The sequence below is a fragment of the Salvelinus fontinalis genome, chromosome 1 (assembly GCF_029448725.1).
Source record: "Salvelinus fontinalis isolate EN_2023a chromosome 1, ASM2944872v1, whole genome shotgun sequence".
NCBI classification, from domain to species: Eukaryota; Metazoa; Chordata; class Actinopteri; order Salmoniformes; family Salmonidae; genus Salvelinus; species Salvelinus fontinalis.
In genome coordinates this window covers 98,922,420-98,934,192 of record NC_074665.1, presented here as the reverse complement: position 1 = coordinate 98,934,192, position 11,773 = coordinate 98,922,420, and the positions used below count along the sequence as shown (strand labels likewise).

At 44.8% G+C, this 11,773-nt stretch overlaps 1 protein-coding gene across 5 annotated transcripts in view; it reads left to right on the top strand.

Moving 5' to 3' along the window:
• Positions 1 to 480: 480 nt before the first annotated feature.
• LOC129865130 (exportin-1) overlaps positions 481 to 11,773 on the top strand; it is a 72,602-nt gene continuing 61,309 nt past the window's right edge. For 2 of the 5 annotated variants that reach the window (XM_055937627.1, XM_055937660.1), the window contains exons 1-3: positions 481 to 882; positions 2,999 to 3,130; positions 10,257 to 10,358. In XM_055937627.1, coding sequence (XP_055793602.1) covers positions 3,005 to 3,130; positions 10,257 to 10,358 — 228 coding nt within the window. In that variant the 5' untranslated portion in view covers positions 481 to 882; positions 2,999 to 3,004. Of the gene's footprint in view, positions 883 to 931; positions 1,002 to 2,998; positions 3,131 to 10,256; positions 10,359 to 11,773 lie in introns of those variants that run through there. The other 3 variants (XM_055937646.1, XM_055937636.1, XM_055937652.1) reach the window with 3 other exon arrangements.

Sequence of the window (11,773 nt, the reverse complement as noted above, 5' to 3'; positions counted from 1 at the left end):
TGTCATGATCACAACAAAACAGCGTGATGGTGAGCTGGGTCGATAACGAAATGAAATACTGTTCTGATAAGTCACACATCCTTTTGCAATGGATATAGTGTTAGAAAAATACATTTCTCTAAACGTCAATCAAGTCAAGACTATTGAGCAATACTAGCGACACTTCTCAAGTTGCAAAGTGATTGTAGATTGTAACAAACGCGCACACAATGGCAAAACAATATTGAAAGCACTATTTGCCATTCACGTTGGAGGCATCGAAAAGTCCATTCTGCTTGATCGGAGTCCGCCCTCTTTTTCTGACCATGGGCGGAGCAGTCGCGTGGGTGCCTGGACGAATTTAAGTTGATTGACAATGGAGTTACCCAATAGAGTTTAAGCAATGATGTCCGTAAAAACAACCCCACCAATGAGAGTGTAAAGTGGGCGTGACGTTAGTCCAAACTTTCCGCGGCGCCATCGGCTGAAAACTAAACCGAGATGGAATCTCCCAGTCTGAACCGGTTTCAACCGGTTATGTGAGTTAGTTGCTTCAACGAGGAGAAGAGGCGCAGGAATACAATCTCTCAAACCGCCCCGCTGCAAAATTATTATAGTAAAGAATTAAATTGTAAATCAAGGTTTATTTTATTTCGTAAAATGAATCGGAGTATATTAGTGAGCGTGCCGTGATAATAGTTGCGGAATCCATATCTGTGATCCTTATTAACTAGCCATCAATACACATTCTGGAATTGGAGCCAGCTAACGTGTCAGAGATAACAGTAACGTTAGCCAGCCTATTTCTGACTAAACAACAACGATATTGTATATAGCCTTGTAGCTAGCTTCCCCGGGGGGGAAGACAATCTTCTTTCAGTCAGAGGCTTGGACTTTTGGCAGGTAACTCAGGGGTGCAAAGTAGCATTTGACTTAGGGGTAAAAATATATTTTAGACTTTAATTTCACTTTTGGAATGTAAAATCCAGAGAGCATCAGTAATAAGTGTAACTACTAGTTAGGTAAGTAAGTGGTAACGTTGGTTTGTGATGCACTTTACAAGGGATGCTGGTGTGTGAGAAACTCCGCTAGGGTTGGGTGTGAGTGGTGTGTGGTGATGATAGCAAGCAATGCTGAGGACCGGGGGGACAGAAAATAATGAATTAATTCGTCCACTCCTTCCTCAGAAACAGCGTCCGTGGTGTGAGCGGATGTATTTTGTTGCTAGTTTGCTAACGTTAATTGTGCTAACTTTACCAGTGATGCGCCGTGTTCGTGCGCTGTTTGGACGGCAAGTTAGTTGTTATTTTAGTAAGATGTAAAAACATTAAGATGCATTAAGGGTCATAGTTACTTTTCAAACTTATAAAAAAAAAAAAAGCTATTTTAGGCGTGTATTACTTGCTGTACAGTTAACTAGCTGGGTAATGAACGACGCAAGCCTTCCCTTTGATAAGCTTGGAGTGGGAGGGGTTGGGGAGGCGTGTGTCTGGTAGTCAGGGTGATGATAGCCAGCTAGCTATGGAGGACCACACGTCCTCTCTGGTGGCATAGACTTCCTTTTGTCTTGGCATCAACGACAGTCGTATCAATAGCTTGGTACCGAATCAGAATTTAGCCAGGGCAATGCGCTGGTGGTGCTGTGTGTATTTACTATTTCTATCGAATTGAGATCGTTTTAATTGGGGGAAAATTCAACTAACTTATAAACTTGCCTACCTGTATCCAGTTTCGCTAACTTGTTATTGTTTACGAAGTGTTGCAGTTAATGGATAAATATCACGTGGGCTGCTTACCCCTTGTTTTATTGCCGTGTTCAAATCAACTGGGAACTAGTACATCTCCGATGTCCGACTACAGTGTTGGAAAAAAACGAGCTCTGACTGGTTAAAATCGATTTGAATGGTCATCAAACTCGGGAAGTCGGGCCTTTTTCTAGCGCTCCGACTTTCCCACCCGAAGATCAATGACGTCATGATTTGACTTTGTATTTTTCCGTGCACCCAGTTGTTTTGAACGCGGCATTATATAGACCTGGAACGCACCCAATACTCCCTAACGTTATCTACACGGTCACACTGTAGCGATCAACCGAAGTTGGTGGTTGTGTCAAGCGAGATAAACTGATTGATTGCATCGGATATAAGACGATAAAGCAGCATATTTCAGTATTCTCATACATGCATCAGTGTTTACTGTTAAATTAAGGTGTGTTTGAACTTCAAAATAGCCACGCCTGTCAGGTGCAGATGTAAACAAAGTGACGTCCTGTGGCACGTGGTTCGATTGTGTTCTGGAGGTGGCATGATCATGTGATATTTTCAGCATGTCAGACAAACTTTCATGTTTGTTTATTAAACGATTAAACGATATCAGAAAAAGCTTTTTATGAATTGTCAAAATACAACTGTCAGAATGTTCCTTTATGGAAAGGGTATATGCCTGATCTAAACTTGTTTTTCAGTGTATTTTCTTATTTATAGCTTTGAGTAGTTAGTGTGACAAGATATAACTCATTGGAAAAAGTGAGCAAGGGGCCAGCTCATGTCATGCTTGTTTACTGGTGGAGATAAGGAGGAGGAGGGGTGTGTCACAGGAGGCTGCTGTGAGGAGGACAGCTCATACTAATGTCTGTAATGGAATGGTATCAAACACATGGAATCCGCGTGTTTGATGAGTTCGATATCATTCCATGTATTCCTTTGCCGCCATCACTTTGAGCCATCCTCACCAATTTAAGGAGCCACCAGCATCCTGTGCGTGTGTGTGACTGAACGGGGATGGGAAGCAGGGGGAGGGGGTTAGGAGAGGTGGTTAGCTGGTTGGAATGCTCCATTCATTCACATGACTCTCTGCCTGTTGCCATTGAATGTTTTCTCTGCCTCTGTCAGTCATAACACACACACACACACACACACACACACACACACACACACACACACACACACACACACACACACACACACACACACACACACACTCACACTCTAACCCCCCTCCTTGCTGTCCATCCTTGCAGAGCTCTATGCCAGCAGTTATGACAGTGTTAGCAGACCATGCAGCGCAGCAGCTGCTGGACTTCAGCCAGAAACTAGACATCAACCTGTTGGACAACGTGGTCAACTGTCTGTACCACGGGGTCGGAACACAGGTAAGTAGTACCAACACTTTTTCCCCCCTTACTACCACTGACTTTCCCCCCTTACTACCTCTGACTTTCCCCCCTTACTACTACTGACTTTCCCCCCTTACTACCACTGACTTTCCCCCATACTACCTCTGACTTTCCCCCCCTTACTACCACTGACTTTCCCCTTACTACCACTGACTTTCCCCCCTTACTACCTCTGACTTTCCCCCCTTACTACCACTGACTTTCCCCCCTTACTACTACTGACTTTCCCCCCCTTACTACCACTGACTTTCCCCCCATACTACCACTGACTTCCCCCCCTTACTACCACTGACTTCCCCCCCTTACTACCACTGACTTTCCCCCCTTACTACTACTGACTTTCCCCCCCTTACTACCACTGACTTTCCCCCCATACTACCACTGACTTCCCCCCCTTACTACCACTGACTTCCCCCCCTTACTACCACTGACTTTCCCCCCTTACTACCACTGACTTTCCCCCCTTACTACCACTGACTTCCCCCCTTACTACCACTGACTTCCCCCCTTACTACTACTGACTTTCCCCCCTTACTACCACTGACTTCCCCCCTTACTACCACTGACTTCCCCCCTTACTACTACTGACTTTCCCCCCTTACTACCACTGACTTTCCCCCTTACTACCACTGACTTTCCCCCCTTACTACCACTGACTTCCCCCCCTTACTACCACTGACTTCCCCCCCTTACTACCACTGACTTCCCCCCTTACTACCACTGACTTTCCCCCCTTACTACCACTGACTTTCCCCCCTTACTACCACTGACTTTCCCCCCTTACTACCACTGACTTTCCCCCCTTACTACCACTGACTTCCCCCCTTACTACCTCTGACTTTCCCCCCTTACTACCACTGACTTTCCCCCCTTACTACTACTGACTTTCCCCCCCTTACTACCACTGACTTTCCCCCCATACTACCACTGACTTCCCCCCCTTACTACCACTGACTTTCCCCCCTTACTACCACTGACTTTCCCCCCTTACTACCACTGACTTCCCCCCCTTACTACCACTGACTTTCCCCCCTTACTACCACTGACTTTCCCCCCTTACTACCACTGACTTTCCCCCCTTACTACCACTGACTTCCCCCCTTACTACCACTGACTTCCCCCCCTTACTACTACTGACTTTCCCCCCCTTACTACCACTGACTTCCCCCCCTTACTACTACTGACTTTCCCCCCTTACTACTACTGACTTTCCCCCCTTACTACTACTGACTTTCCCCCCCTTACTACCACTGACTTCCCCCCCTTACTACTACTGACTTTCCCCCCCTTACTACCACTGACTTTCCCCCCTTACTACCACTGACTTTCCCCCCTTACTACCACTGACTTCCCCCCCTTACTACCTCTGACTTTCCCCCCCTTACTACCTCTGACTTTCCCCCCTTACTACCACTGACTTTCCCCCCTTACTACTACTGACTTCCCCCCTTACTACCTCTGACTTCCCCCCCTTACTACCACTGACTTTCCCCCCTTACTACCACTGACTTTCCCCCCTTACTACCACTGACTTTCCCCCCTTACTACCACTGACTTTCCCCCCTTACTACTACTGACTTTCCCCCCTTACTACCACTGACTTTCCCCCCTTACTACCACTGACTTTCCCCCCTTACTACTACTGACTTTCCCCCCTTACTACCACTGACTTTCCCCCCTTACTACCACTGACTTTCCCCCCTTACTACTACTGACTTTCCCCCCTTACTACTACTGACTTTCCCCCCTTACTACTACTGACTTTCCCCCCTTACTACTACTGACTTTCCCCCCTTACTACCACTGACTTTCCCCCCTTACTACTACTGACTTTCCCCCCTTACTACCACTGACTTTCCCCCCTTACTACCACTGACTTTCCCCCCTTACTACCACTGACTTCCCCCCTTACTACCACTGACTTTCCCCCCTTACTACCACTGACTTTCCCCCCTTACTACCACTGACTTCCCCCCTTACTACTACTGACTTCCCCCCTTACTACCACTGACTTTCCCCCCTTACTACCACTGACTTCCCCCCTTACTACTACTGACTTCCCCCCTTACTACCACTGACTTTCCCCCCTTACTACCACTGACTTTCCCCCCTTACTACTACTGACTTTCCCCCTTACTACCTCTGACTTTCCCCCCTTACTACCACTGACTTTCCCCCCTTACTACCACTGACTTTCCCCCCTTACTACCACTGACTTTCCCCCCTTACTACCACTGACTATTCCCCCATACTACCTCTGACTTTCCCCCCCTTACTACCACTGACTTTCCCCCCTTACTACTACTGACTTTCCCCCCTTACTACCACTGACTTTCCCCCCTTACTACCACTGACTTTCCCCCCTTACTACCTCTGACTTTCCCCCCCTTACTACCACTGACTTTCCCCCCTTACTACCTCTGACTTTCCCCCCTTACTACCACTGACTTTTCCCCCTTACTACCACTGACTATTCCCCCTTACTACCACTGACTTTCCCCCCTTACCACCACTGACTTTCCCCCCTTACTACCACTGACTTCCCCCCTTACTACCACTGACTATTCCCCCTTACTACCACTGACTTTCCCCCCTTACCACCACTGACTTTCCCCCCTTACCACCACTGACTTTTCCCCCTTACTACCTCTGACTTTCCCCCCTTACTACCACTGACTTTCCCCCCTTACTACCTCTGACTTTCCCCCCTTACTACCTCTGACTTTCCCCCCTTACTACCACTGACTTCCCCCCTTACTACCACTGACTATTCCCCCTTACTACCACTGACTTTCCCCCCTTACCACCACTGACTTTCCCCCCTTACCACCACTGACTTTTCCCCCTTACTACCTCTGACTTTCCCCCCTTACTACCACTGACTTTCCCCCCTTACTACCACTGACTTTCCCCCCTTACTACCTCTGACTTTCCCCCCCTTACCACCACTGACTTCCCCCCTTACTACCACTGACTTTCCCCCCTTACTACCACTGACTTTCCCCCCTTACTACTACTGACTTTCCCCCCTTACTACCACTGACTTTCCCCCCTTACTACCACTGACTTTCCCCCCTTACTACCACTGACTTCCCCCCTTACTACCACTGACTTTCCCCCCTTACTACCACTGACTTTCCCCCCTTACTACTACTGACTTTCCCCCCTTACTACCACTGACTTTCCCCCCTTACTACCACTGACTTTCCCCCCTTACTACCACTGACTTTCCCCCCTTACTACCACTGACTTCCCCCCCTTACTACCACTGACTTTCCCCCCTTACTACCACTGACTTTCCCCCCTTACTACCACTGACTTCCCCCCCTTACTACCACTGACTTTCCCCCCTTACTACCACTGACTTCCCCCCCTTACTACCACTGACTTTCCCCCCTTACTACCACTGACTTTCCTGATAGCTACTTTATTGAGGACAACAGTACTGACTATGACTGAGATGTGTGGTTGTCCCACCTCGCTGTCTGAAGATGAATGTACTGAGTATGACTGAGATGTGTGGTTGTCCCACCTAACTATCTGTAGATGAATGTACTGACTATGACTGAGATGTGTGGTTGTCCCACCTAACTATCTGTAGATGAATGTACTGACTATGACTGAGATGTGTGGTTGTCCCACCTAACTATCTGAAGATGAATGTACTGACTATGACTGAGATATGTGGTTGTCCCACCTAACTATCTGTAGATGAATGTACTGAGTATGACTGAGATATGTGGTTGTCCCACCTAACTATCTGTAGATGAATGTACTGACTATGACTGAGATGTGTGGTTGTCCCACCTAACTATCTGTAGATGAATGTACTGACTATGACTGAGATGTGTGGTTGTCCCACCTAACTATCTGAAGATGAATGTACTGACTATGACTGAGATGTGTGGTTGTCCCACCTAACTATCTGTAGATGAATGTACTGACTATGACTGAGATGTGTGGTTGTCCCACCTAACTATCTGTAGATGAATGTACTGACTATGACTGAGATGTGTGGTTGTCCCACCTAACTATCTGTAGATGAATGTACTGACTATGACTGAGATGTGTGGTTGTCCCACCTAACTATCTGAAGATGAATGTACTGACTATGACTGAGATATGTGGTTGTCCCACCTAACTATCTGTAGATGAATGTACTGACTATGACTGAGATGTGTGGTTGTCCCACCTAGCTATCTGAAGATGAATGTACTGACTATGACTGAGATATGTGGTTGTCCCACCTAGCTATCTGAAGATGAATGTACTGACTATGACTGAGATGTGTGGTTGTCCCACCTAGCTATCTGAAGATGAATGTACTGACTATGACTGAGATGTGTGGTTGTCCCACCTAACTATCTGAAGATGAATGTACTGACTATGACTGAGATATGTGGTTGTCCCACCTAACTATCTGAAGATGAATGTACTGACTATGACTGAGATGTGTGGTTGTCCCACCTAACTATCTGTAGATGAATGTACTGACTATGACTGAGATGTGTGGTTGTCCCACCTAGCTATCTGAAGATGAATGTACTGACTATGACTGAGATATGTGGTTGTCCCACCTAGCTATCTGAAGATGAATGTACTGACTATGACTGAGATGTGTGGTTGTCCCACCTAGCTATCTGAAGATGAATGTACTGACTATGACTGAGATGTGTGGTTGTCCCACCTAACTATCTGAAGATGAATGTACTGACTATGACTGAGATATGTGGTTGTCCCACCTAACTATCTGAAGATGAATGTACTGACTATGACTGAGATGTGTGGTTGTCCCACCTAGCTATCTGAAGATGAATGTACTGACTATGACTGAGATATGTGGTTGTCCCACCTAGCTATCTGAAGATGAATTCTGACTATGACTGAGATGTGTGGTTGTCCCACCTAGCTATCTGAAGATGAATGTACTGACTATGACTGAGATATGTGGTTGTCCCACCTAGCTATCTGAAGATGAATGTACTGACTATGACTGAGATGTGTGCTTTTCCCACCTAACTATCTGAAGATGAACACACTGTAAGTCACTCTGGATAAGAGTGTCTGCTAAATTACTAAAATGTAACTGTAAGTTGTCAAGTAACCACAAAGTTAGTGGAGTTTTGTGGGAGTTGTAGTTTTGCTTTGACGTTCGCTTGCCCAGGTGCCTTACTAAGTTTTACTTATAACTGTTTGTGGACAGATAGAAGAACAGGGAGAGATACAAGTTAGTATTGCAGAAAATAATGTCTGAAATTGTGATGTATTAACAGGACATCTTTTCTATCACACTTTGTCATTGGTGAGGGGTTTAAGTTGAAATGCATCTGCCTTTTTAAATGTGGAGTGTGTGTGCAGGGCATAAAGTGTACCAGCCACTCATGTTTTGGTGTACCAGTCACTCAGATTTTTTTACCAGACAAAATATATATATTTTTCTGTTAAAAATGGCAGAAATGGATGAGAATGATTTATAATGTGTCTAAAACAATAAATGTATTACTAGTAAGAAGTAATGTGGTATATTTCTTATTTCATTTTTTAAACCAAAATGCCAACGTTTATATGTACACTACCGTTCAAAAGTTTGGGGTCATTTAGAAATGTCATTGTTTTTGAAAGAAAAGCACATTTTTTGTCCATTAAAATATCATCAAATTGATCAGAAATACAGTGTAGACATTGTTAATGTTGTAAATGACTATTGTAGCTGGAAACGGCTGTTTTTTAATGGAATATCTACATAGGTGTACAGAGGCCCATCATCAGCAACCATCACTCCTGTGTTCCAATGGAACGTTGTCTTAGCTAATCCAAGTTTATAATTTTAAAGGCTAATTGGTCATTAGAAATCCCTTTTGCAATTATGCTAGCTGACATTCTAGGCAGAGTTCCTCTGTCCAGTGTCTGTGTTCTTTTGCCCATCTTAATCTTTTCATTTTATTGGCCAGTCTGAGATATGGCTTTTTCTTTGCAACTCTGCAAAGAAAGTCACCTCTTCACTGTTGACGATGAGACTGGTGTTTTGTGGGTACTATTTAATGAAGCTGCCAGTTGAGGACTTGTGAGGCGTCTGTTTCTCAAACTAGACACACTAATGTACTTGTCCTCTTGCTCAGTTGTGCACCGGGGCCCCCCACTCCTCTTTCTATTCTGGTTAGAGCCAGTTTGCACTGTTCTGTGAAGGGGGTAATACACAGCGTTGTACAAGATCTTCAGTTTCTTGGCAATTTCTCGCATGAAATAGCCATAGTTTCTCAGACAAGAATAGACAGACGAGTTTCAGAAGAAAGTTCTTTGTTTCTGGCCATTTTGAGCCTGTAATCGAATCCACAAATGCTGATGCTCCAGATACTCAAATAGTCTAAAGAAGGCCAGTTTTATTGCTTCTTTAATCAGAACAACAGTTTTCAGCTGTGCTAACATAATTGAAAAGGGGTTTTCAAATGATCAATTAGCCTTTAAAATTATAAACTTGGATTAGCTAACACAACGTGTCATTGGAACACAGGAGCGATGGTTGCTGATAATGGGCCTCTGTACGCCTATGTAGATATTCCATAAAAAATCAGCCGTTTCCAGCTACAATAGTCATTTACAACATTAACAATGTCTACACTGTATTTCTGATCAATTTGATGTTATTTTAATGGACAAAAAATGTGCTTTTCTTTCAAAAACAAGGACATTTCTAAGTGACCCCAAACTTTTGAACGGTAGTGTATATATTCTTATTCCACCCCTTTAGATTTGTGTGTATTAGGTAGTTGTTGTGGAATTGTTAGATTACTTGTTAGATTTGTGTGTATTAGGTAGTTGTTGTGGAATTGTTAGATATTACTGCACTGTCGGAACTAGAAGCACAAGCATTTCGCTACACTTGCAGTAACATCTGCTAACCATGTGTATTTGACCAGTAAAATTTGATTTGGTTTGAAATGGACATCTTACTCGCCAATGCCAATATCTACCCGCATTTGGCAGGTGGTGGGTGTTCATTTTAGGCCGTGTGTGTGTGTGTATGTGTGTGTGTGTGTGTGTGAGAGGCACACACTCTATGTTTCAAAATGGTATTTCATCCATTCCTGTTCCTGCATTGCAGCAAAGGCTGGCCCAGGAGGTTCTGACCCAGCTGAAAGAGCACCCGGATGCATGGACCAGAGTGGACACCATACTGGAGTTCTCCCAGAGCATGAACACCAGAGTGAGTGAAACCCGCAGGCAGCGCTGGTGGAGGGGCCTGTCAGGGAGTCAGCTGCTGCTAGTTACAACTCGTCACTCAGTCGGTAGACATTACGCTCGCAACGCCAGGATAGTGGGTTCGATTTCACGACATCACACGTTTGTAAAATGTACGCACACATGACTAGAAGTCGCTTTGGAGAAAAACGTCTGCTACATGGCAGGTACAGCGTTATTACTTACTTAGGCCCTTTTCCCCTTGAGGAGCATATGGCATCAACAGCAGCGGTCTTACATAGAACAACAACTTTAAACAGGGTTTGATGGATCAAACTAAAACACACACACTCAAACATAGGTTATCGTTTAGTTCTGTCTGCCCGGGCCCAATGGTAGGTTATTGTGTAGTTCTGTCTGCCGAGCCCAATGGTAGGTCATCGTGTAGTTCTGTCTTCCGAGCCCAATGGTAGGTCATCGTGTAGTTCTGTCTGCCGAGCCCAATGGTAGGTTATCGTGTAGTTCTGTTTGCCGAGCCCAATGGTAGGTTATCGTTTAGTTCTGTCTGCCGAGCCCAATGGTAGGTTATCGTGTAGTTCTGTCTGCCGAGCCCAATGGTAGGTCATCGTGTAGTTCTGTCTGCCGAGCCCTGTCGTTCTCCCTATGTCACAAATGACCTGATTTGATAGAATTTTGATAGAATATTTCTGGAGGGATGTTTGGTTGTTTTGGTCTGTCTTTGGTGTTGATAGATTTGGGAGTTGTATCACTGATGTAGGTTTACTCTGTTACTCCTCCTTAGAGACCCCCTACCACCCCCGTTCTCAGGACCCCGCTCTGTCAGCTTGAAACTAGGCATCTCCACAGTGAAATACCTTAGTATGGTACTCACTACACGTAAATACAATCATAGTGAGCAATAGTAACGTCGTCTTTTTGTAGGCCCAAACGGAGGATAAATCTGCCGTGGCTCGTTGGGCAAGCCTATGGGGGAGATTCATGTTTTTTAAAAAGTTTTTTTGTTGTCTAAACGCTGAAAATATAACTTGTGTTTTGTTCTATGAGATTATGTTGATCAGTTAAAATACATTTTTGTGAATTTTTAAAGAATTTATGTAATCAAAAAAAAACTACCGATGTGCTGACATGTAAACATGTTAAATACACTGCATGTAAACATGTTAAATACACTGCATGCACAGCTTCACAACTTAGTAGCCGTTAAATAGCCGTGTAACACAGCTCTGGGATATTGACAGCCAGAGACTGGCTTAGTTGTGATACCACTAAGTTAGTATGTTATATTTGCCTCCCCAAATTGTGTGGTTAGTTGTAAAGGGGTACGAAGACAGGAGGTAGATGCCATGCTAGCTAGCTAGCTAACGTAGCTAACATGCTTAGCTTACCTTATAAGAGGAACCCGAAGTCTCCTCTTGACAA